Here is a 26,172-nt window from a genome sequence, read left to right on the forward strand (position 1 = left end):
CCTCTACTGACACTTGCTCCACCTCATTCCGCAGAACCAGATCCGGCAATCCTTCCTCGTTGGGCTGGAAACGTACTGATTAAGAAAGCTCTCCTGAACACACTTCAGAAATTCTTACCCATCTCTGCCCTTTACACTATTATCCCAGTCTGTATTCGGATAATTGAAGTCCTCCATAATCACTACTCTATAGTTCTTGTGCCCCTCTCTAATTTCCCTGCAAATTTGCTCCTCTATATCTTTCCCACTAGTTGATGGCCTATAGAACACACCTAGTAGTGTAATGGCACCTCTATAGATTCTGACCGTGACCCCTCCAAGACATCCTCTCTCTTCAGCATTGTAACTTTCTCCTTAAACCAATACTGCCACCCCACCTCCTTTCTTTCCTGCACACCGCCTTTTATATCCAGGAATATTTAAAAAACAATCCTGCCCTTCTTTGAGCCAGGTCTCATTTATCACCATGACATCATATTCCCATGTGACCAGTTGCGCCTGCAGCTCACCAACCTTATTTACCATGCTTCATGCATTCCCACACACGCACTGTAAACCTGTCTTAGACCTCCACATTAGTTGAAACCCTCCTTAACAGCGCTAGTAAACCCCTCCCTCCCACCCCAGCAAGGACATTGACTACTAAACAAAGGTTAAGGGCCTGAAATTAATTTTAATTTTGTAGTGTCAAATTTATCCATTTTGTGAACATTAACATTTAAAAAAAAAATTTTAAAGTTCGTTTACCTTTATTTCGGGTTTGCCTTTTCCCCATTTGAGAGCCCCAATGTTTGTTTTGCTTTATCTAACATTTTTTTTAAAAGTTAATATCAAAGGAGCTTACCCACTTCCTGGTTCGCTATCTGAGAATTCTGCATTTTGTTTGGCTGCTCAGATAGCTTGTTGACATCACAGCAGCTCGCGTTAGGGATTCCCCATTAACTTGTGCTGATTTCAATTACGTGTCGGAAAAGCCGAACTTCTCGCCACAGAGATCATGAGATCTTTCTGGGGAGCTTATTTCGGGGCCAGCGACAAACGTTTTTGCTTTGCCGCTGACTGCAAATTACGGGCTAATATGTATAAATTTGCAGCTTTAATTGAACCTTTTCAGGAGGAGCAGTCTTTTGGATTTGATTTGACTGTTGTAATGATGTATTTTGGAGCGATGCATACATCTCTTAAATATATTAGCACCCATTGTTTTAAAACTAGTTGAAAGATGCCCCTTGAATAACCAAAGTCATGATATTGGCATAATACTTTGGATGACTTTTCTTCACCTTTTCAGCTTGGGTCATGGGAACTCTTGCATTAGTCTACTGTTTTTAAGTTTGCATCTGGTCTCCTGTAGGCTGGCTGGAGACTGATTCTTCTTTGCAAGAATGGAGTGTTCCAACTGCACATCCGCTGAATTTAAAAAGAAAAAGGTTAGAACCCAATAACCAAATACTCTAACTGTGATGAGCTAGGAATTCAGTGAAACCACTGCAAGAGGATGACCTATAATAACATACAAGGAAATAAAACCAAGGGTTTAAAAATAAAATAGAAAATGAAGGCATGTTAAGAGTCAATTTGTCTTATTGACCAGCAGAGCGGGCCTGAAAGTTCTCTGACAATTCTGTGTCTGCATGATTGCAACAAAAGCACAGACACTCTGCATTTAGCAAACCAAAAGAAGAGACAGTTATTCAGACTGCAAATGGCAACTTTTACAAAAAAAAAGTGGGTCTTTTGTTGCCGCCAGCTGTATGGAGATCAGGTCAGTTATGTTTGAGTGCCATCTAAAATGTGACAGCCACATGCCTGCAGTTGACAGCAGTTCATTGTCTTGAAGTACCTCTTGGACAAGGCCAGCGGAGAGACTTTGTTTATGTAAGCGGATAGACAAAAATAGTCAATTTTATTAAAGCAAGTATTTTCATCTTCCTTGGATTGCAATATCCAGATCTCATTTAATACTTCTCTGGAAAAAGTTATGGAAGCATCTGTGTGTGGTTAAAAGTGACATGTTTCTGTAAGTCTTTGTGGGCAAGTGCCAGGCCTCCTTTCATTGTTCGAGAGCAGCATAACTTGTAGAAGATAGCTTGCTGAATCCTGTATGCTACCACTAAAGTAATTAAAATTAAAGTCTTTTTAAAATATTTATGTATTGAATCCTATGGGATGCCCTACAGATTGGTTGTGATCATCACTGTTTTTAATTTACATCAATGACTTAAGATTCAAAATCTTAATGTGAATTGGCGATATATGCAGTTGATGCCAAACAGGTAGGGGCAGTGGATTCTGAGGAACCAGCTCAGAAATTTCAATGAATTGGAAGCGATTTATAAGTGGGCAGAATGATGGCAGATAAAATTTAATATAGACGAGTATGAAGTACCATTTTCATCCTATCTTATGAGTTTTGTGGCTAGCACATCAGACTACCTAGAAATAAGGGATTGCAAAGCAAGTGATGGTCATATTTTGGAGGTCTGCCATATGCTAAGAGAAAATAAAAATGCTTACTTTAAGAAAATTTGCAATTTTTGCCATTTTTTTTTCTCCTTCCACACTGGCCCAGATTTTGCGTAGATAGTAACAGTGAAGCTAATCGCGCTCCCCATTATAATGGAAAGAATCTGACAGCAACTTCTGGCGTCCGCACGTGCACAATTAAACGCGGAAATCCTGAAGATACTGTCATAGATACCCCCGATAATAGACTCGGCACTAAAATACATGCAACGGCGTGACCTTGAGGTACTTGCCCACTAGTTCCCCAGTAAAGATGCCAGAAAAAGTTAGGGCTGGCGCATTCAGGAGTAAATGAATTTTTAACGGCGTGTTAAGTGATAATCAATGTTCCTGATAAGCTGTGCGGCCGTGCAGTGTTCCAGAGCTCCTGCGCAGGCTGCCCACCAGCTTTTACATGGAAGAAACCGCGCATGCGTGAAAATTAGAATGGGCCACACAGTCAGTTAAAGGGACCGCGCACAAACAAAAAATTACTGCGGAACAATGGTGATAATTACTGCTGAACAACCTCTTTGGCCCTGAAAGTTTAATTTTTCAACTGTAGAATTTCGTTCTTTCAGAAGTTAATTAATGTTATAGGTTTACTTTTTCTGTCTCTCTCTCTCTTGTCTCTTTAATCCCATCTGTTTTTCCCAATCTTTATTTTGCTTTCTGTAAATGATTTAAATCTAATTCCTGGTCTAGACTCTGCGTGTCTCGGTGAGGATTCTTCAATCTGATTGGTTGAAGAGCCTCGCTGTTTCTTTACCTGCTCACAGACACCACAGATCGCCTGTAGAGGGTGACGCACTGGAATAGAGCACGTTTCCGCTCCAAACTTTGTGGGTAGTTGTCAGCGAGGTGAACGGCGAGCGTCTTTCGTTCACCGCTGTCCGCAAAATCCGGGGCCATGTGTTTTAAAAAAAATGTATTCTTGGGATGTGGGCATCGCTGGTAAGGCTAGCGTTTATTTTCTCTCTGGTTGCTCTGAGAGGGTGGCGGTGGGTTGTCTTGTTGAACTGCTGCAGTCCATGTGATAAAGGTGCTCCTGCAATGCTGTTGGGTAGGAAGTTCCAAGATTTTGACCCAAAGACAATGAAGGAATGGCGATATATGTCCAAGTCAGGATGATGTATGATTTGGAGGGGAACTTGGATGGTGTGCCTGTGCACCTGCTGCCTTTATCCTTCTAGGTAGTGAAGATCGTGGGTTTGGGAGGTGGTGCTGAAGAAGCCATGGTGAGTTGCGACAGTGCAACCTGTAGATAATGCACACTGATGGTGGAGGGAGTGGCTGTTTAGGCTGTTTGAGGGGATGCCGATCAAGTGGCCTGCTTTGTCCAAGGCATTGCCCAGCTTCGTTATAGTGTTGTTGCAGCTGCACCCATCCAGGCACACTCCTGTGTTGTGTTGTAGGTGGTGGGGAGTCAAGAGGGTAAGCCACTCTCCGCTGAATACCCAGCCTCTGACCGTACTCTTAAGAACCACAGCAGTTATATGGCTTGTCCAGTTAAGTTTCTGGTCAGTGGTGACCCCAAGGATGTTGATGGTGGGGGATTTGGCGATGGTAATGCCATTGAATGTCAGGCGGACTTGGTTAGGAGATCTCTTGTTGAGATGGTAATTTCCTGGATCAGTCCAAGCCTGCATGTTGTCCAGGTCTTGTTGCGTGCGGGCCTGGACCGCTTTGTTATCTGAGGAATGCGAATAGAACTGAAGACTACACTGATCAGCAAACAACTCGCTTGCGACCTTATAATAGAGGGAAGGTCATTTAAGAAACTGCTGCTGATAATTAGGCCTAGGATGCTGCCCTAAGGAACTGCAGTCAGGTCCTGGAACTGAGATGATTAACCTCCCACAAGTCTTTTGTGCCACATATGACTTCAGCCACTGACTAGGTTTCCCCGATCCTCATTGACTTCAGTTTTACTAGGGCTTCTTGCTGCAGCACTCGGTCAAATGCTGCCTTGATGTTAAGGGCAGTCACCATCGGCTCATCACTGGAATTCAACTCGTGTCCATGTTTGGGCCAAGGCTGTATTGAGGTCTGAAGTAGCGTGGTCTAGGCAGAACACAAGCTGAGCATTGGTGAGCAGGATATTGGTAAATGACACCTGATAGCACTGTTGATGACTCCATCCAACACTTTGCCGATGATAGGGCGGTAATTGGATGGATTGGATTTTTTGTGTGGACAGGATATACCTGGGCAATTTTCCACATTGTTTGGTAGATGCCAGTGCTGTAGCTGTACTGGAAGATCTATGCAATGGCTACTGCTACCAATGCTGTCATGGATGGAGGCATCTGTGACTGATAGATTGCTACAGGTGAGGTCAAGTAGTTTACTCCCTCACGTTGGTTCTCTCACCTGCTGCAAGCCCAGTCAGGCAGCTATGTACTACAGGACTGAGCCAGCTTAGTCAGTTGTAGTACGACCAAGCCACCCTTGGTGATGGACCTTGAAGGTCCCCATCTAGAGTACATTCTGTGCCCATGCTGCTCTGTGATTTCTTCAACAAGGAGGAGTACTGATTAATCCACTGAGGGAGGGCAGCAGGTGATAATCAGCTGTTTTCCTGGTTCACGTTTGACTTGAAACCATGAGAATTAATGGGGTCCGGAATCAATGTGAGGACTCCCAAGGCCACTTCCCCTTAACTGTATGTCACTGTGCATCTACCTCTGGAGGATCTGTCCTGCTCGTGGGACAGGGTATACCCAGGGATCGTGGCGGAGGAGTCTGGGACGCTGGCTAATGGGTATGATTCTGTGAGTATGACTATTTCAGACTGTTGCTTGATTAGTCTCCCAACTTTGGCATCAGTCCAAAAAGGTTAGTGAGGAGGACTTTGTGCCTTTGTCATGTCCTGATTTGATGCCTAGGTCACAGCTGAGTGGTCAAGCTGGTTTTATTTCTGTCGTTCTTTGTAGCTGAGTTTGATGTAACTGAGTGGCTTGGTAGTCCACATTAAAGGGTAGTCAACAGTCAACCATGTTAGTGTGGGACTGGAGTCACCTGGATGGCAGCTGGTTTTTCACGACAATCCTGCATGGTCACTTACTGGCACCAGCATTTTATTTCCAAATTTTTTAATAAAACTGAATTCAAACTGTCATGGCGGGATTATGAACTTGTGATCTCTGTTTACTAGTCCAGTAACAACCGCTGCACTACCGTCTGATCTTTTAGTTTTTATATTGAAAAGAGACAGATTTTGCATCGCTAGAGATGTTGGAAACTTCCCATCTCAGTTTGAGGAGTAAGAAAACTTAATGTGGAAGTGTGAGAGTAAATGGAATGAGGATTGCACACACATTGGGTCAGGACATGCTGCAATACGTCAGAGGGGCAAATGTCTACTAATTGCCTCAAAGCAGTGTCTATATTGTTTTACACACACCACCCTGTTTTACATGAAGCACCCCAGCAGCCAGTTGGATAGTGAGTACTTGTGCTTTAGAGGCAGTTGTCCAGCAACGTTAACCAATGAGTTTGCATCTGGTTTTGTATAGAGTTGGATTCTTGAGCATTTAAAAGAAAAAGTCAAAAATCTGCTGTCTGATCTAGCACATTCCACTTTGAGGAGATAATTTTACATTTGATAACTGTGTTAAGGGTACAATACAACTAAAAAAATGTTGTAATTCATATCTGAGTACATGTCCTAAGAAGGAGTTAGTCCCGAGACTATTTATTTAGAGGTACACAGCTGTGGCATCTGGTCCCTACCATAAAGGTGCTAAAAATAGATAATTTCAGAGGCTGCTTACACGGCACATAGTTGGAGTTTATTTGCCGATATGGACAGTTCACCTATTGTCCACCAGCCTATTGCTATTGTGTAATTTAATTGGCGTGGTTTAATTTGGCTTTTTTAGCATAGTGACTCTTATCATGCAACCTTGTATTTGTTTTTATACAATTATAATTTATTTTGGCTTGACTATTATTTGTCCTTGGTTCTCGGGCAGGATCCTGGTGTAATTTAGTAGAAAGGGCTGTAGATTTTCTATTTTGAACTTATCTATTGTGCCAACATGTTTAGATAAGCTGGACTTCACCTGCATGTGGGTGGTAAATGGTGGTAAAAATAGCTCTTGTATTGATTACCGAGCCTCAAAATGGTCAGTTTTTCACATGCTGTGGGGTGTTTTGGAAACTGGGAATGTTTAGTGCATCGATGTTTTTAATTTTTCCTGTCGGCTTTGGTTTTCATTGCCTTTGTATATCATTTTAGATCTGCAAGTGGCCATTGAACAGTGAGCTATCAGTTACACGCTTTTGAAACTGATAGTGTATCCAGTGATAACTGAAGATGTTGCAAAGTGGAAACCTCAGCCAAAGTACTTGAACTATATAAAATTTTCAGTGTACAGGAAACTTTCTGGTATCCGGCACGGACGGGACCGACGTGGTGCCGGTTCATCAACAATTCCGGATAACTGAACGCTATAGTAAAAGATACGGAGCTCAGAGCTCCGTATAAAGCAACAAACCCTGTTAACAGCTTCAGAACAATCGGCACAAGTTGCAAGCATCTCTGTAGCTTAGCAACAGCTTCAGCTACACCCTTGCACAGCAACAAATGGAGTTTAAAAAGGTAATAAAAGTTACCTGAACCGACTCCTGAATTTTGCCGGTGGATAGAGCGTTCGGGTTATTTAGGGGCCGGTTAATCGAAAGTTTCCTGTATCTTCCTATATTGAAAATCTATCGGGTTGTGACTAGACTATCTGAGTGTAGTGGATTATATTCTGTAAAACCGTGTGTAAGTGGTACTTTGGAGCCAGGTCAAATAAAATAAATCATGAACTTCTCCATCATTTATATTGTGGATCTGTTGTATACTGGCCTGGCAAAATAAAAATAATACTCATGGAATTTGCAGTTCAGTTTTTGATTTTTTTTCTCCTAATTAGCCTTGAGTTTTTGGTCTGATTGATTGCGTCTCCCAGGAGACTACATGGTACCTAGTGGGTAAGAGTCTCTTGTGTAATGCATAAGGCATTACAACTGTATGGGATAGGCTAAATGGACCAACTGGCCTTCCTTTTTCTGATGTTTTTATATATTCATTAACGGTGCTATTGCAACAGCATTTTACAATTAATTAAAATAGCACTTACCCCCTGCAATTATACACCTTACCCTCACCTTCAAGTACCAAATGCTCATGACTTTTTTCATCCTCCCTTTCCACTTCCACCCCACACCCTCCTACCCAGTATACCCCATCATTTTGCCGTTTCTTCCTCAGCTTCTCAAATCTCCTCTCTCCCATGATAGCCACCTCCTGCTCGCTGAATTCCCTCCCCACTCAACTCCTTTCAACTCAACTACTTTTCCTGGTTGCCATGCCAGCTGGCACCAACCCCATCCCTTTCAAAACTGCCAGCATCATCTCTTTCGCTTCCCTTCCCCCTCTCTCTTTTTCCCCCCCCCCCCCCCCCCCCAAAAAAAAACTCTGCCCTCTCCACCTACCACCTTGTCTCCAGGCTTCCTTTGCTGTCTCAGGTCTTCAAATGTGTTGCCTACCAGCTTCATGCCTATCTTCCCTGCAACTTGCTGTTTCAATTCCTCCAATGTAACTTCTATGCTTCTCTGAACAGGCCTGGCAAAGTTATGAATGACCTCCTCTGTGACACCGACCATGGTGCACTATATCTCCCTCTCCACAGTGCCTTTTTCCAGCATCTAGTTCTGTGCTACTGCCCCTTGCATGAATTCCGTTCCTATCTGAATGCAACCAGTGCATCTCCAATAATGGCTTCTCTTGCCTCACTCGCACAGTTACTTCCAGCTTAAAATTGGGTAGACCGAAGACATCATCTTTTGGGTCTAGCTGCAAACTCTGCTCTCTTGCTACTGACTGCATCCCTTCTCTGATCATTTGCTCATGCTGAACCAGCCCGCTTCAGTCTTGTCACCTGTTGCAACCCTGAAAGAATGTGCCAGCTAAAGTTCCTATCTGTTACCAAGAACACTTAATTCCACTTTTGCAACAGTGCTTGCCTTTGCTCCTACCTCAGCCCTTCTGCCACTGCTGCTCTACTGCAGCTCCTCCATCACTGAAACCCTTATGCATACCTTAGTCACCCACCGCCTCAGCTGTTCCAGTGCCCCTTGCAGGCCTCCCATTCTCCATCTTCCATCAACTCTAATTTGTCCAGAACTCTGCTGCCTATATCCTCTTCCATCTCCCACAGCACTGAATTTAAAATTATCCTACAAATCCCAATAACCCTGCCCCCAATCCTATATCTCTTCCAAATTGCTCTGCTGCTCTGACTCTAGCATTCTGTGCATCCTCTCCTTCCATCAGCCACCTTGGCTCTACCCTAGTTCTGCTTCCCCAAATCTCTCAGCCTCTCCACTCTTTCCACTTTATAAAAAAAAACTACTATTTTATAAACTAATTTCTTCAGCCGAATCTTCCTATTCTCTCCCTTCTGGCTTAGAGGCCATTTAACTTGCATGCATTTGTTTGTGAAGGGCCGTGGTTGTATTTTATGTTCAAGGTGCTATATAAATGAATGTTAATAAATAAGCAATACCTGTAACGTGTCTTGCGTAGTATCCAAGTTGATCGGTAGTTTAATTGCTTGCCACTTTACTTTTCAGATTGACTAAACTGCAGATATTGGAGCTACGAGAAAATCAACTGAAGATGTTGCCAAAGTAAGAACTTTTCTGTATTTAATATCAATTTGTATATCTTGAAGTTTTATATAAACCTATCCAATTTGCCAGCTAAATTTTCACCTGAAGAGTCTTCCTATCCGCACCACATTTAAAATTGCAACCATCAGAATTTTTTTTTTTATCCTCAACTTCTCTTTTCCCCCCATCTGTCGTCGCCATCAGCTATCTTTTTATGGAGTTGTGAATTGTTTATCTTTAATGAGTGCCTCATGAAGGGAACTGTCTGGGAGGAATTATCTCAGTGGTGCGAGACAGCAGAATTATCAATTCCATGATCATCTTTCAACTTTGTATGTTAATTCAGCTGGTTCAGACCGTTGGGCTCTGTAGCTTTTCCAAGTCAACTCCCCTGATGTCACTGCATGAATATTGAACAAAGCGATCCAAGCTAATCACAGTTCTGCTAATGGCAAGATGTAAACATACATATAAAAATAGATTGGCATGGGATGGAAAGGGCTGAAGTTGCAGAAACCCTAAATATGGTGGGCTAGTAGAAAACCAGGCAACAAATTATACTGTCAAAAGACTGCGGGAGTAATTTATGTAATTCCCTCCCAGCACTTTCAAGTGCCAAAAATAAGTGCCACACTGTTCTAGTGCCGAAATATGTCCTTGACACATCAGTAAATTTACTGATGCAGTCCCAGACCAGTTTACAACGAGATAAGAACATAAGAAATAGGAGCAGGAGTAGGCCATTCGGCCCTTCGAGCCTGCTCTGCCATTCAATGAGATCACGGCTGATCTTCTGCCTCAACTCCATTCACCGGCCCTATCGCCATATCCCTTGATGCCCTTACTCGTCAGAAATCTATCGACCTGTTTTGAATATACCCAATGACTGAGCCTCCACAGCCCTCTGGGGTAGAGAATTCCAAAGATTCACCACCCTCTGTAAAGAAATTTCTTCTCATCTAAGTCCTGAATGGCCTACCCTTTATCTTGAGGCTGTGGCCCCTGGTTCAAGACTCCCCAGCCAAGGGAAACATTCTCCCAGCATCCACCCTATCAAGCCCTGTAATAATTTTGTATGCTTCAATGAGATCCCCTCTCATTCTTCTGAATTCAAGAGAATACAGGCCTAGTTTACTCAATCTCTTCTCATACGACAGTCCTGCCATCCCAGGAATCAATCTCGTGAACCTTTGTTGCACTCCCTCTATGGCAAGTATATCCTTCCTTAGGTAAGGAGACCAAAATTGTATACCGTACTCCAGGTGTGGTCTCACCAAGGCCCTATATAATTGGAGTAAGACTTCTTTACTCCTGTACTCAAATCATCTTGTAATGAAGGCCAGCATACCATTTGCCTTCCTAATGGCTTGCTGCACCTGCACATTCACTTTCAGTGACTCATGTACAAGGACACCCAGGTCCATTTGAGCATCTGCATTCCCCAATCTTTCACCATTTAGGAAATACTCTGCCTTTGTTTTTTCTACCAAAGTGGATAACTTCACATTTATCCACATTATAATCCATCTGCCATGTTCTCACCCACTCACTGAGCCTGTTGAGATCCCCTTGAAGCCTCTTCACATCCTCTTCACAACTGACACTGCCACCTAGCTTTGTGTCATCAGCAAATTTTTAAATGTTACATTTAGTCCCCTCATCCAAATCATTAATATAGATTGTGACTAGCTGGGGCCCAAGCACCGATCCTTGCAGTACCCCACTAGTCACAGCCTGCCATCCTGAAAAAGACCCGTTTATCCCTACTTTGTTTTCTGTCTGTTAACCAATTCACAATCCATGCTACTATATTACCCCCAATTCCATGTGCCCTAATTTTGTTCACCAACCTCTTGTGTGGGACCTTATCGAAGGCCTTCTGAAAATCCAGATACACCACATCTACCGGTTCCCCTTTGTCTACTCCACTAGTTACATCCTCAAAGAACTCCAATTTTGCATCTTTTTTTAAATCATGAGTCTCTTTAGCAAAATATGGCAACCTCTTGTGCACTAAAAAAGCTGTGATAAATGATTACCAGTTGCCATATTGCCAGCAAAATGCTATGTAAAGTTTTACAAGATGAGCTTAACTTGTATTTTAGCTGAATTTTGAGGCATGTTAGTGTCTGAAAATGGAACACATTCTGATTCTTACCATATAGTATGAGCATCAAGCACTCCCAGGTCAGGTACAACATGGCTACACGCAGAGTAAAGCTCCCTCTATTCTACTCCCAATTGCAGAAGAGCACCATTACTGTACATATGGGGCATTTTTCCATTTTCCACACCAGCTTATCCTCCTGGATTTGATCCCCAAGTCCCAGAGGTGAGCAGGCCACCTGATTAACCTACTGCACCATCCAGTCTAAGGTATTTTTGGTGAGTTCCACTGAATGTAAAAGGGCTCGGGTGGTCGCCCTCTTGAGTCAGAAGACTGTGGGTTCATTTTCCACCCCAGGACTGAGCACATAATCTAAGTTGACAATCCAAAGCAATGCTGAGGGAGAGCTGCGATAATTGTCTTTCAAATGAGATATCAAACAGCGGCCTTGTTCAGGTGGATGTTAAAAATCCCATGTCACTATTTCAGAGAGGAGGAGGAACTTCTTCCATTCTCCTGGCCAACATTGCTCCTTCAACCAGCACCTCAAATTTTTTTTTTTTTTTTTAACTGGCCATTCATCCCATCGTTGTTTATAAGATCTCCTGCATAAAATGCCTGCTGCTTTTGCTTACATAATAATAATTATGACTGCACTTCAAAAACAATTCATGTGAAGTGCTTTAGGACATTTCTTAGTGATGTAATGAGGTATTCTATAAATCCTAGTCTGTCTTTATACCATGTCTGATGTCAGGCAGACCCAAATTATTGAAGAAAAAAAGAAACTAAGCAGCCAGTTTTCTTGACTGTTCATTTATGGTTTTCAAAATGTTATCAACATAATATGTGCCTGAACGCTTCTATAAAGATGAGGCAATTCTGTGTGCAAATTCAATATGGCACCCAGTGCTCTAACTGCATTTTCGTCTGTGAATCCTAGGCTTCAATTTAGCTCGGACTGTTTTTAAAAAGTTGCCTTCCTCCTCCACCTTCTGCCCAAAAGCTTGTGCCTTGCTCAGCAGAGTAGAAAGTAACTGTTAGAATAATAAATGACTAACAGGAAATGTTGATCATTTTGGACTGAAATTCATAACTCCGAAAAGGCTGCTCTAAATCAACAGGCTATTGTGAAAGCTTGTGATCATGTAAAATTCACGCCTATTTTTACATAAATATTTGTACCCGAGGATGGTAAATGTATTGGGCACGTCTTAATTATTACCTTGTCCTGCATTTTACACAAACCAGCTCTCCATACACATTACTGACTCTTATTTTAAAAATAGACTTGGCTTTCTTAAATCATTTGAACATATAGTTTGGGTTTTGGGAGAGTGGTACTAAAATGTCCTTTCTGCACTGCTCTGTCTAAATTGTGTGTTGTTTCCGCATGTGTTGAGAAACCAGGTCTCTCTCTTTCTAAATCTGCAGAACATAAAAACATGAATGTGGGAAAGCCTTAACCACTCTTAGGCTTTCTCCTGAGCATTGAATATGGCAGCCTGGTGGGGAAAGCCTGGATGTGGGGAAACCTGCAACTCGATGCTGAGTTGGTTCTATGTGTCAGTTGCTTGCATCTGGCCTCGTGTACTCCCTCCTGCCCAACCCCACCATTGTTGGCCGTACCTTCAGCTGTCTAGGCCGTACGCTGTAGAATTTCTGCACTAAACATCTCCGCCTGCCTCTCCTCTGTTGAGACTCTCCTGAAACCATTGACCAAGGTTTTAGTCACCCCTGCCCCCCCCACCGCTCCATTGGCTCATCTATTTTTGCCTGATTATATTTTTGTGAAGCCCCTTTGGGTGTTTTTTCATCATTATGCAACAAAGTGGGTGGGTCTCCCTGTCTGGGACTTGGTGCATTTACTTTGAGAGGTGTTGATCATAGAGCCATGCGTTGACTATCATTGGCACGGTCATAAAGTAAAAGTGCCTGTAGCATCTTTTCTTAGCTCTATGATCTAAAGCTTTAGCCCTTCTTTGAATCCTTTTCATTGCCTTGATCTATTTTTAAATACATTGACAATAACTGGGCAACACCCCATCTCTGACATCGGCTTTGTTTTAACTATCCGTCTCAATTGCTTGGTCCTTTATTCAATGGAGCTGCATTGACACCACAATATTTGATTTGCCGTTGCAGCTGCTATTAGACATGCTCCCCAATAATTTCAATATTTGGTCAACTGTTAAGTCCCAGATCTATATTTTTTTTCTTGCACATTATTTACTGATGGTTTGTTTATTTCATCATCATATTAGTTATTTTAATGCTAATGTTACATTTCTGCATTTTAAATTGCTGATTTCAAAATATAATTACTTCTAAAAATATAGGGGAAAAATTCGGTTGCTTTGCACCTGCAACTAGCACCCGGGCGCGGTGATGTTTGCACCGCTCACGAAATTGACCAGATGTTTTGTGGCAGTGCTAAACACTCGCCACGATCTCCTGCGCACGCCAATCGTGACGTCAGTCACGCGTGTAGCGCCCCGGATCGGATATTGAGTGGCACCCCCTGCCTTTCTGCCTGCCGCTAGCAATGACTGGTTGAGGGGAACGTTTTGCAGTCGGGAAGGGACCTGGGGAGCACTATTTGAAGGCGACCGCTTCCTGCCTTTTTTTGTCTGCGACATTTTTGTACCACGCATTCTGAGAGAGAGAGAGTCTTCTGGAGAGATTCAACGCTGTGTGAAGGAGTTTTGGGTACTGAGCAGCACTTTGCAGGTTCATTTTGATTTGACCTTCCTTGCATCGATTTAGAAGAGACTGTGGGGGCTGCATTCTGAGCTCTTTCCCTGGGCCTCTCCATTATTCTTTCCTAGAATTGATGTACAGGTCTCTCCAGGCCGAAATTCAAGGCTGCAATGAGCAGGGTGTGGCTGGAGAGCAAGATCGACCCTGCCCTTTAAGGACTGGCTGGCGCCAGTGTGTCTGTGTTTCATTGCTGACTGACCTCACGTGAGCTTCGCCATTGCTCCTTGGCGTTGGCGTCTTGAGAGGTGTGTAGCGCCTGATTTAGCACTCCAGGGGCGATGGAAGCCAAGTTTGCAGCCGGAGGCGATAATTAGCGCCAGGCGCTAAACTTTGTGCCTGGCCGATAATTGCACCCAAAACGGGGCGATACCGAATTTTTCCCCCCATAATCTTTACAAGATGTGCTGGCATTTGACCCCTTCAGTTGCATCCGTGCAATGTAAGCCTACCAGTGCTTGCTTTGGTACCTCCAAACACGGTACAAATACCCTGAGCTGTCTCCAGAATCAATCAAGAAGAAATATTTTCTTTGATTCAAGCTGCTTATCATTTTCTACCTGTGCTCAATGCAAAGTAAGTTTTCATAGGCAAGCACAGGCTTGCTATGAACTAAAATTTGAGCTTGTGTGCTAAGTACATAGGACAGCAGGTCTCTGGGTAAACAATTAACCCCTTTATCATCAGGGTAGGCACTGGAAATAGTACAAGCTACAACCATGACCCCTCTAATAGGATGGACTGAAAACTACAAATCAAGTTTAATAAGTAACATTAAACAGAAGCATGAGCAAAATCAGCAGATTTAGTTAGATTGCACTGTTTCCCACATTACAACAGTGACTACACTTCAAAAAGCATTTCATTGACTGTAAAGCGCTTTGAGACGTCCGGTGGACGTGAAAGGCGCGATATAAATGCAAGTCTTTTTTAAATTACAGTGTATGTTTCAAAATAATAAAAGATTTCAGCCTTGAGCATTCTCCTTAGTAATTTTAGACCACATGACCGATGAAAGTCTTAACATGGGATTTAGTTTTCTCTGAACATCCCCACCAACTCCTGGCACATGTAACAGAACAGCAAAGTAATAAAACATTGAAGAACATTGGATTATGTCGTCTTTTGAAGTTATGCTAGCCAAAAAGAAAGATTAAAAAAAAGTTATCTTCACAATTACTCAATGGCCCAATTGATAGGAATACTGATCCATCCCTTGTTCAAGTGTTGCATATCCAAATATTGCCATAATTAAGCTTGAACAATTAAGCCTAGATAATACAGTAGCTGGCTGAATACAGCACCCGGCCTGCATTCTGCAGACTGCATAATTCCACAGCAACTTGTAAACAATGCAGCAAGAAAACTTCCATGAACAAAGTTGGTTCAAAGGCAGTTATTCAATCTCATTACTGTATCAGAAGAACAATTACCCACTCAAAAATCACACTATTTGAATAGCCATGGCTCAGAAGTTGCTGGATCCGAACCTAGGCGACATGATGTGAATTACATCTGCATACAAAGGCTGACCTACCCTTTCTCCAGAAACAATAACAAACAACTTTAATGTTGTTCCAATACTGGCAACCTCTAAATCCCCAATTACAATGTAAAAGATTTTTATGTTCTGGAAAAGGATTAATGGACCCATCAATGTATTAAATGCAGGAGAATATTTTGATGAGTTTGCATTTCATTTTTAAAATGGACATTTTCCGAGATCACGCAAACAGAAAATGCTGGAAATACTCAGCAGGTCAGGGAGCAGCTGTGGAGCGAGAAACAGGTTTCGGGTCTATGACTTCGTCCGAACTGGGGTGTAGAGATGTAATGGGTTTTAAGCAAGTACAGAGGCAGGGAAAGTTGGGATGGGGGGTGGTGGGGGGAAAGAAAAAAAGGGAAGGTCTGTGATGGGGTGGGAGGCAGGAGTGATTAAATGACAAGAGGGATGATGGGGTAAGGTAATAGGGGGTGGTAATGGGACAAGTGAAGAAACAGAAGATGGGTCCAGAGCTGTAAATGGCAACAGCAGAACCATTACCAGCACCTGCTGTCTGGAAAAAATACGATCTGAAATTGTTGAACTCAATGTTGAGTCCGGAATGTTGTAAAGTGCCTAATCGAAAGAAGAGGTGCTGTTCCTCGAGCTTGGTTGAGCTTCATTGGAACATTATAGAAGGCAGAGGTCAGAGTGGGATTGGGACGGAGAATTAAAATGGCAAGCGGCCGGAAGTTCAGGGTCCGCTTGCGGACTGAATGGAGGTGTTCAGCAAAGCGATCACCCAATCTGCATTTGATTGCCCCAATGTAGAGCATTTTCTGTTTATATTTCAGATTTTCAGCATCCGCAGTATTTTGCCTTTTGTATTTTCTAAGACCATCCTGGAGTACCTCTTTCCAGGTCTCTGCACTTTTGCTAAATGTATGAAAATGATGAAAGCTTGGCATCCTTTGACTCCTTTCCCCACTCCCTCCCGCCTGCCCCCCATTAACTATTAATTTTCTCCTACCCCATTGGCGAGCACTGCTCCTAATGCTCTAGAATTCCTAGTGTACATATCTGGAAGGTTAATAGATATATTATGCTACTTTCTTCTGTTCTCACAAAGTAAAGGTGATTGCAAAAATAGAAACCAGAGTGTGGTTTAATACAAGGCTGTGAATGCTCCCATGACAATATCAAGGGGAGATTCACTAACGTAGTGAGTTGTTTTACTGTGCTCGTCTCGTTAATAAATCAGAGTTGACTGCTGATGTGAAAATCTACATAAAGGGAGCAGAAATGGATCATATTTTATGATCTCTACATGTTTGACACTGATAGTTATGAATACTTTGACTTGTGGCAGAAGTGGACACGTCCAGAGGGAGCTCGATCCGTATGATTGACCAGCAGCTGTGCCTTCAAAATTGAGCACAGTGATGATGTGTTCAGTTCCACGGGGGGTGATTTTTGGGTCAGTCTGAACGTTTGACTGCGATTTAAAAACAGAAAATGCACTTGGAGTTGACCGAGCAAGCCTGTCTTTTCTCACTGTCATAACCATAAAAGGATTGCAGGAAATGTTAATCCCCTAGAAGATAGTCTTAAAAACTTGGAACAAGTGCTAGTTGCCAGAATTCTGAGTACAAGAACAGTATGATGCGTTTGACCCAAGTAGCCCAGTTAAACATTGGGTAAACACTTTGCAATTGAACAAACGGCTTTCACTTGAACAGAACCCTAGCTCAATTCATGTAATTCAATTAAATCCGCATGCTCTGTTACCATTTCAACTCTTGAATTTTCTTATAGTTTATTTATTTCTTTTTCTGTAGAATGTCGTGATGAGATACTTTAAGAACAATGCCTGGTATCTTAATTAGTAGTTAGCAGCTTTTAGGCATTGTACAAGAAACAACCTTGGACTAATGCAATGCTACATTCTAGACAAAACACTCAGTTGCTTGGATTTCAGAACACCATTCCGCTTGTGTTTGATATTACTGCAGTGCATTTTCCACATTGGCAACACAAGCACCTTGGATCACCATAATTTTGGTATTGTTTATTTGTACAGTCTTGTTTTAGGCAGTAAATGGTAAAATTTCAATCCATTATGTTCATCGTCTTTGGTATGATGGGAGGAAGGGTATTATTGATACTAACTAGGAGCTATATTTATATGGATTGAGATGTATAACCCAGTTTGTACTAAGTAAATTACTCCTGTTCAGAGCTCAGGGGGAAAATCATTGTTGCATCAGCTTTTTCGAATGAAGATCTCTGTTACTCAATTTGAAAAATGTGCGTGAATGAGATTGCAATAACTATGGATTGGATTGGCTATTTCATGTTTAGTCCCAGTCCTGAACATAATTAGGATAACAATTGTGCTGTACTGTTACATAACCTATACATTTTAAGATTAGGACATTATCTGCTGTGTTTGGATTAAGCATATGCAGTGTATGGGCTCAAACTTTCAGACTGCACAGCTGTGAAGTTTTGATAGATATGTTCTGAAGGTCACTTTGTTCTTCTGCCAAAAAGCAGCTATCATCCCTTTTCAGATTCATCTTTTGTCAACCTCTCATTTTGCAAGATCTGATTTTCAAACAAGCTGTGAATCAGGTGTTTAGGAATATATGAACAGAGGAACAGGAGTAGGTCATTTAGCCCCTCGAGCCTGTTTCGCCATTCAATGAGATCATGACTGATCTGTGACCTAACTCCATATACTGGTCCATATCCCTTCATACCTTTCGTTAACAAAAAGCTATCAATCTCAGATTTAAAATTAACAATTGATCTAGCATCAATTGCTGTTTGCGGAAGAGAGTTCTAAACTTCTACCACCCTTTGTGTAGAAGTGCTACCTTATTTCACTCCTGAAAGGTCTGGCTCTAATTTTTAGACTCTGCCCCCTCGTCCTAGACTCCCCAACCAGCGGAAATAGTTTTTCTCTCTCTACCCCATCTGTTCCCCTTAATATCTTGGAAACTTTGATCAAATCACCCCTTAACCGTCTAAATTCTGGGGAATGCAACCCTGATTTGTGTAATCTCGCCTCGTAATTTAGCCCTTGGAGTCCGGGTTTCATTCTGGTAAACCTACGTTGCACTCTCTCGAAGGCCATCCTAAGGTGTGGTGTCGCGAACTGCTCACAGTACTCCAGGTCTAACCAGGGCTTTGTACAGCTGCAGCCTAACTTTAACCCCCTTGTATTCTAGTCCTCTAGATATAAAGGCCAGCATTCCATAAGCCTTTTTGATTATTTTCTGTACCTGTTAATGACATTTAGCTGGGCATGCCCCCCCCCCCCCGCCCCATCTCTTTGAACCTCCACTGTTCCAAAGAGACTTAGTACAAAAAAAAGCACACTGGTTTCAACTAGTAAGATGCAGCACTCCTGACTTGTGCCTTGTAGATGGTGGAAAGGCTTTGGGGAGTTAGGAGGTGAGACACTCGCCACAGAATACCCAGCCTCTGACCTCCTCTTGTTGCCACAGTATTTATGTGGCTGGTCCAATTAAGTTTCTGGTCAATCATGACCCCCCAGGATGTTGATGGTGGGGGATTCGGCGATGGTAATGCCGTTGAATGTCAAGGGGCGATGGTTAGACTCTCCCTTGTTGGAGATAGTCATTGTCATAGTCATAGAGTTTTACAGCACAGAAAGAGGCCCTTCGGCCCATCGTGTCTGCGCCGCCCATCCATCCCTGTCCAGTCTAATCCCATTTTCCAGCATTTGGTCCATAGCCTTGTATGCAATGGCATTTCAAGTGCTCATCCAAATGCTTCTTGAATGTTGTGAGGGTTCCTGCCTCTACCACCCTTTCAGGCATTGAGTTCCACATTCCAACCACCCTCTGGGTGAAAAAGTTCCTCCTCAAATCCCCTCTAAATCTCCTGCCCCTTACCCTGAATCTATGCCCCCTTGTTATTGACCCCCCTACTAAGGGGAAAAGTTCCTCTTTGTCTACCCTATCTATGCCCCTCATCATTTTGTACACCTCAATCAGGTCCCCCCTCAGCCTTCTTTGCTCCAAGGAAAACAACCCCAGCCTGTCCAGCCTCTCTTCATAGCTGAGGCGCTCCATCCCAGGTAACATCCTGGTGAATCTTCTCTGCACCCTCTCCAAAGCAATCACATCCTTCCTATAGTGAGGCGACCAGAACTGCACACAGTACTCCAGCTGTGGCCTCACCAGCGTTTTGTACAGTTCCATCATAACCTCCCTGCTCTTATATTCTATGCCTCGGCTAATGAAGGCAAGTATCCCATATGCCTTTTTAACCACCTTATCTACCTGTTCCGCTGCCTTCAGGGATCTATGTACATGTACACCAAGGTCCCTCTGACCCTCTGTACTTCCTAGGGTCCTACCACTCATTGTGTATTCCCTTGCCTTATTTGTCCGTCCAAAATGCATCACCTCGCACTTTTCAGGGTTAAATTCCATTTGCCACTTTTCCGCCCATCTGACCAACCCGTTTATATCGTCCTGTAGCCTGAGGCTTTCCTCCTCACAATTTACCACCCCACCAATTTTCGTGTCATCTGCGAACTTACTGATCATACCTTTTACATTCTCATCCAAATCATTTATGTAGATCACAAACAACAAGGGACCCAGCACCGATCCCTGAGGTACCCCACTGGACACAGGCTTCCAGTCACAAAAGCAACCTTCGACCATCACCCTCTGCCTCCTGCCACTCAGCCAGTTTAGGATCCAACGCGCCAAGGCACCCTGGATCCCATGGGCTCTTACCTTCTTGACCAGTCTCCTATGTGGGACTTTGTCAAAAGCTTTACTGAAGTCCATGTAAACCACATCCACAGCATTTCCCTCATCCACCCCCCTAGTCACCCCCTCGAAAAATTCAATCAGATTTGTCAGACATGATTTACCCTTGACAAAGCCATGCTGACTATCCCCGATTAATCCTTGCCTCTCCAAGTGGAGACTAATTTTGTCCCTCAGAATTTTTTCCAATAATTTCCCTACCACAGATGTTAGGCTCACTGGCCTGTAATTCCCTGGTTTATCCCTGCTACCCTTCTTGAATAATGGTACTACGTTAGCTGTTCTCCAGTCCTCTGGTACATCCCCTGTGGCCAGAGAGGTTCTGAAAATTTGTGTCAGAGCCCCTGCAATCTCCTCCTTTGCCTCCCACAGCAGCCTGGGATACATCTCGTCTGGGCCTGGGGATTTATCCACTTTTTGGCCTGCTAAAACCGCTAGCACCTCCTCCCTCTCGATGCTAATATGTTCAAGTATGTCACAGCCCCCTTGCCCGATTTCTATGTCTGCATCGTCTTTCTCCATAGTGAACACAGATGCAAAAAATTCATTTAAAACCCCGCCTACATCATCTGGCTCTACACACAGATTGCCACTTTGGTCCCTAATGGGCCCTACCCTTTCCCTGGTTATCCTCTTGCCCTTAATATACTTATAAAACATCTTAGGATTTTCCTTTATTTTGCTCGCCAGTGTTATTTCATGGCCCCTCCTCGCCCTCCTAATTTCTTTTTTAAGTATGCCCCTGCATTTTTTATACTCCTCTAGGGCTTCTTCCGTCTTTAGTCTTTAGTCATTGCCTGGCACTTTTGTGGCGCAAATGTTACTTGCCACTTATCAGTCCAAGCCTGAATGTCATCCAGGTCTTGCTGCTTCCGGGCATGGACTGCTTCATTGTCTGAGGAGTTGCGAATGCAGCCGAGCACTGTACAATTATCAGTGAACGTCACCACTTCTGACCTTATGATGGAGGGAAGGTCATTGATGAAGTAGCTGAAGATGGTTGGGCCCTGAGGAACTCCTGCAGCGATGTCCTGGGGCTGAGATGATTGACCTCCAACAACTACAAAAATCTTCCTTTGTGCTAGGTATGACTTCAGCTAGTGGAGAGTTTCCACCACCCCCCCCCCCCCCCCCCCGACTCCCATTGACTTCAATTTTACTAGGGCTCCTTGATGCCACACTCGGTCAAATGCTGCCTTGATGTCAAGAGCAGTCACTCTCACTTCACCTCTGGAATTCACCTCGCCTCTGGAATTCAGTTCTTCTGTCCATGTTTAGACCAAGGCTGTAATGCGGTCTGAAGCCAAGTGGTCCTGGCAGAACCCAAACTGAGCATCGGTGAACAGGTTATTGGTGAGTAAATGCTGCTTGATAGCACTGTCGACAACACCTTTCATCAATTTGCTGGCGATTGAGAGTAGGCTGAGGGGGCTTTTTGTGGACCAGACATACCTGGGCAGTTTTCCACATTGTTGGGTAAATGCCAGTGTTATAGCTGTATTGGAACAGCTTGGCTAGAGGCACAGCTAGTTCTGGAGCACAAGTCTTCAACACGACAGCCGGGATGTTGTCAGGGCCCATAGCCTTTGCTGTATCCAGTGCGCTCAGCCATTTCTTGATATCACGTGGAGTGAATCGAATTGGTGAAGACTGGCTTCTGTGATGGTGGGGACCTCAGGAGGAGGCCGACATGGATCATCCACTCTGCACTTCTGGCTGAAGATGGTTGCAAATGCTTCAGCCTTGTCTTTTGCACTCGCGTGCTGGGCTCCGTCATCATGGAGGATGGGGATATTCATGGGCCTCCTCCTCCCCTTAGTTGTTTAATTGTCCACCGCCATTCACAACTGGATGTGGCAGGACTGCAGAGCTTTGATCTGATCTGTTGATTGTGGAATCGCTTAGCTCTGTCTATAGCATGCTGCTTCTGCTGTTTAGCATGCATGTAGTCCTGTGTTGCAGCTTCCCCAGTTTGGCACCTCATTTGTAGGTACAGGAAACTCTCGATTTACCGGCACCTAAATAACCGGAAATCTCTGTTAACCGGCAAAATTCAGGAGTAGGTTCAGGTAAGTTTTACTTCATATTAGTGGCCGTTCCTGGATCTGTGACCGTGTAACTGGGGTTCCTGCACCTGTTGCTATGCAACAGGGACGCCTAGATCTGTGGCCAGGTGTAGTGGCGCTTCTTACACCGGGGTTCCTGCACCTGTTGCCATGCAACAGGGACACCTGGATCTGTGGCCGTGTACGGGGCTCTCGTACCTTTTACTATACCTCTCTGTAATCTGGACTTTTTGATAAACCAGCACCACGCCGGTCCTGTCGGTGCCGGATAAAAAAGAGTTTCCTGTACCCCTGGTGCTGCTTTTGGCATGTTCTTCTGCACTCCTCACTGAACCAGGGTTGGTCCCCTGGCTTGATGGTAATGGTAGAGTGAGGGATATGCTGGACCATGAGGTTACAGATTGTGGTGGAATATAATTCTGCTGTTGCTGATGTCCCACAGCGCCTCATGGATGCCCAGTTATGAGCTGGAAGACCTGTTCTGAATCTATCCCATTTAGCACGGTGGCAGTGCCACAAAACACGATACAGGATTTCGTCTCCACAAGGACTGCGGTGGTCACTGCTACCAATGCTGTCATGGACAGCTGCATCTGTGACAGGTAGATTGGCGAGGATGAGGACAAGTAGGTTTTTCCCCACCTGTTGGTGTTCTCTCCACCTGCCACAGGCCCAGTCTGGCAGCTATGTCCTTCAGGATTCGGCCAGCTTGGTCAGTAGTGGCACTACCGAGCCACTCTTGGTGATAGACATTGAAGTCCCCCACCCAGAGTACATTCTGTGCCCTTGTTTCACTCAGTGCTTCTTCCAAGTGGTGTTCAACATGTAGGAATACTGATTCATCAGCTGAGGGAGGGTGGTAGGTGGTAATCATTGAGGTTTCCTTGCCCATGCTTGACCTGAAGCCATGAGACTTCATGGGGTCTGGAATCAATGTTGAGGATTCCCAGGGCCACTCCCTCCCGACTGTATACCACTGTGCCACCACCCCTGGTGGGTCTGTCCTGCCAGTGAGACAGGACTTACCCAAGGATGGTGATTGAGGAGTCTGGGACATTGGCTGAAAGGTATGATTGAGTATGGCTTGTCAGGCTGTTGCTTGACTAGTCTGTGGGACAGCTCTTCCAATTTTGGCACAAGTCCCCCAGATGTTAGTGAGGAGGACTTTGCAGGGTCGACTTTGCAGGTGCCGTTGTCGTATCCGAAGCTAGTGCCAAGGTCGATGCCGGTGGTCCGTCCGGTTTTATTATTATTGTTTTTCATAGCGGCTGTGTACAACTGCGTGGCCTGCTCGGCCATTTGAGAGAGCAATTAAGAGTCAACCACATTGCTGTGGGTCTGGAGTCACATAGGCCAGACCAGGTAAGGACAGCCGATTTCCTACCATAAAGGACATTAGTGAACCAGATGGGTTTTTACTACAATCCGATAGTTTCATGGTCACCATTACTGATGCTAGCTATTTTATTCCAGATTTATTTAATTAACTGGATTTAAATTCCACAGCTGCCGTGGTGGGATTTGAACTCACTTCTCTGGATTATCAGTCCAAGCCTCTGGATTACTAGTCCAGTAACATAACCACTGTGCTACCATTCCCGATTTAGAGTTATTAAAAGTGTATCGTTAATAAATTATTTTTGTTCTAAGGGAACTGGAGTATTCTCAGAGTGAAACAGTATGAAGTAATATTGGACCAGAATTTACTGTAACCGCCGAATGAACGGTGCTTGCCCTTGCCCGTTTAATTTCCATGAGACTTTGCACTGCAAGTAGCTGTAAGTGGGCATCTGGGACCTGTGTGAACAGGGCAAGCAACTGTGCATCTCAACCAATCATATTGAAGAATTCAGGATTGAACAAGGCAGAGTCTGAACTAGTAAGTGTAAGGTGGAATAGTGAATTCAATGTCAAGTCAGGTACAGAAAGTGAAACAAAAAGGGAAAAGACTGGATTGAGAGAAAGGGAAAAAAAGAGCCCAAGGAAAAGAAAAATTAATCCTCAATTTTTCCCATCTGATTGGTTAAGGAGATGCACAGTTCAGGTGCCCATTTGCAGCAACTTGCAGGGGGAAAGGTTATGGAAATTGATTGGGCGAGTCTTACGAAGGGCAGGCGCCATTCATTCGCCGGCTACAGTAAATTCTGGCCCATTTCTTGATGCTGTTTCACTCGACCTGACGATGCTCCAGTTATCCAAGAACAATAATAATTTTTTTTTTTAAATAATCTCCAACAGCAATTAAAAGCTGAAGGAATGATACTCCATGCTAGTAATAGTTAAATTTCAGTGCCAGAGAGGTTGTTTGGCAGTAATTCAGACTTATCAGCCCGGAATTTGCGGTGGATAGTAACAGGGATACCTTTGAAACTGACCGCAAGTTCAGGATTTAGCGCGTAAGCATCCTAACGCGGAAATCCTGAAGTTACGGTCAGTCATTCACTGCTCTGACACTGACTGTGCTGTGGTTCCCCGCCCCCCAGATAGCCAGCAATCAGGGAAATCAGTGAAACTGACCAACTTGGGCTTTTCCGTGGTAATATCGCTGTTAAATACCCCATTAAAAGTTATGCCTTGTTGGATTAGGTGTGATTGGGGTTTTAACGGCGTATTGACTGCTAAACAAACGTTATGGCCCTGAAAAACGCATTTTAATTTTGTGCAATGTCAAATTTCTCCATAATGATGAAAATTAGTGTTTAGGAAACGTTAAAAGAAATTTTGAAAATATTTTTTTAAAGTTTATCCATATTTATTTAAAGTTTACGTTTTTCCCCACATGAGAGCCACAGTCTTTCTTTTGCTCGCTAACATTTTTAAAAAGTCAGAATAAAAGGAGCATCTTCCCTTCCTGGTTCACCGTCGGTGAGAATTCTGTAAAGTGATTGGCTGCTTAGACAGCTTGTTGACGCCACAGCAGCTCGTGCTGTGGGATTCCCACTAAGCTGCACTGATCTCAACTGCACACCAAAAAAGCCAAGCTTCTCGCCACCGAGATCGCAAGACCTTTGTGGGCAGCTTTCTTTGGGTCCAGGCGGTGAATGCTTTTGCTTCGCTGCTGATCGCAAATTACGGGCCATCGTGTCGCTAAAAAGGGTACTTGGACCGAAATGGACAAGCCCTAACCACCTGTGGCGAGTTTAGTTCGCATCTGCCATGCAAGTACAGGAACTTCACGCCATTCAATGCAGTTGCGTGGTGAGGCGCACGGCGAGATGCCAATTTCGGGAAGCTAACGGCGGAGCCGTGCCTCTCGGGCAGCAACTTCCGGATTTTCGCCTTTAACCTCGCATCTGCCCTCACCTGAAATTGCTGTGCGATTTGTGCATAATTAATGGTGAGCTCCGTTAGCCTCGTCGTTATTTTGACTAAGTTCAGGCCCGTTGCAATTAGCTAATAGGCCGTTAGAAGTCCAGGGCCTATTTTAAAGTTTAACATGGCTACCTACAGCATTTCCCTTTTTAAAACCTATTTTATACAAACTGGAAGACTTATTTCCAAACATTTTCTAGTGAACAACTTAAAATTCTGCGTGTTGTTACAGATTTTATCACTATAACCATCTGAACAGTGGAGCATGCTGGTACCCGGCATTCAGTACATTTTGCCACGGTGTGTGAAAGGATTTAAATTCCTGCTGTTCTTGCGTGACCCTTAAAAAATGCACTCTATGAGGACGCTTTAATGCTTTGAATCTTGCCATCTGTTTCAAATTACAACCTACGAGCAATGTCAGAGTAACCCGATCACCACCTAATAAATGAATGAGGTGAA

At 43.8% G+C, this 26,172-nt stretch overlaps 1 protein-coding gene across 3 annotated transcripts in view; it reads left to right on the forward strand.

The window, feature by feature from the left end:
• Positions 1-26,172, forward strand: part of erbin (erbb2 interacting protein) — a 244,683-nt gene that overhangs the window by 156,606 nt on the left and 61,905 nt on the right. For all 3 annotated transcript variants that reach the window (XM_085981629.1, XM_085981638.1, XM_085981647.1), the window contains exon 6: positions 9,133-9,189. In XM_085981629.1, coding sequence (XP_085837755.1) covers positions 9,133-9,189 — 57 coding nt within the window. The remainder of the gene's footprint in view (positions 1-9,132; positions 9,190-26,172) is intronic.

The sequence above is a fragment of the Somniosus microcephalus genome, chromosome 1, assembly GCF_052327205.1.
Source record: "Somniosus microcephalus isolate GS21.2 chromosome 1, FLI_Smic_1.0, whole genome shotgun sequence".
Classification (NCBI taxonomy): Eukaryota; Metazoa; Chordata; class Chondrichthyes; order Squaliformes; family Somniosidae; genus Somniosus; species Somniosus microcephalus.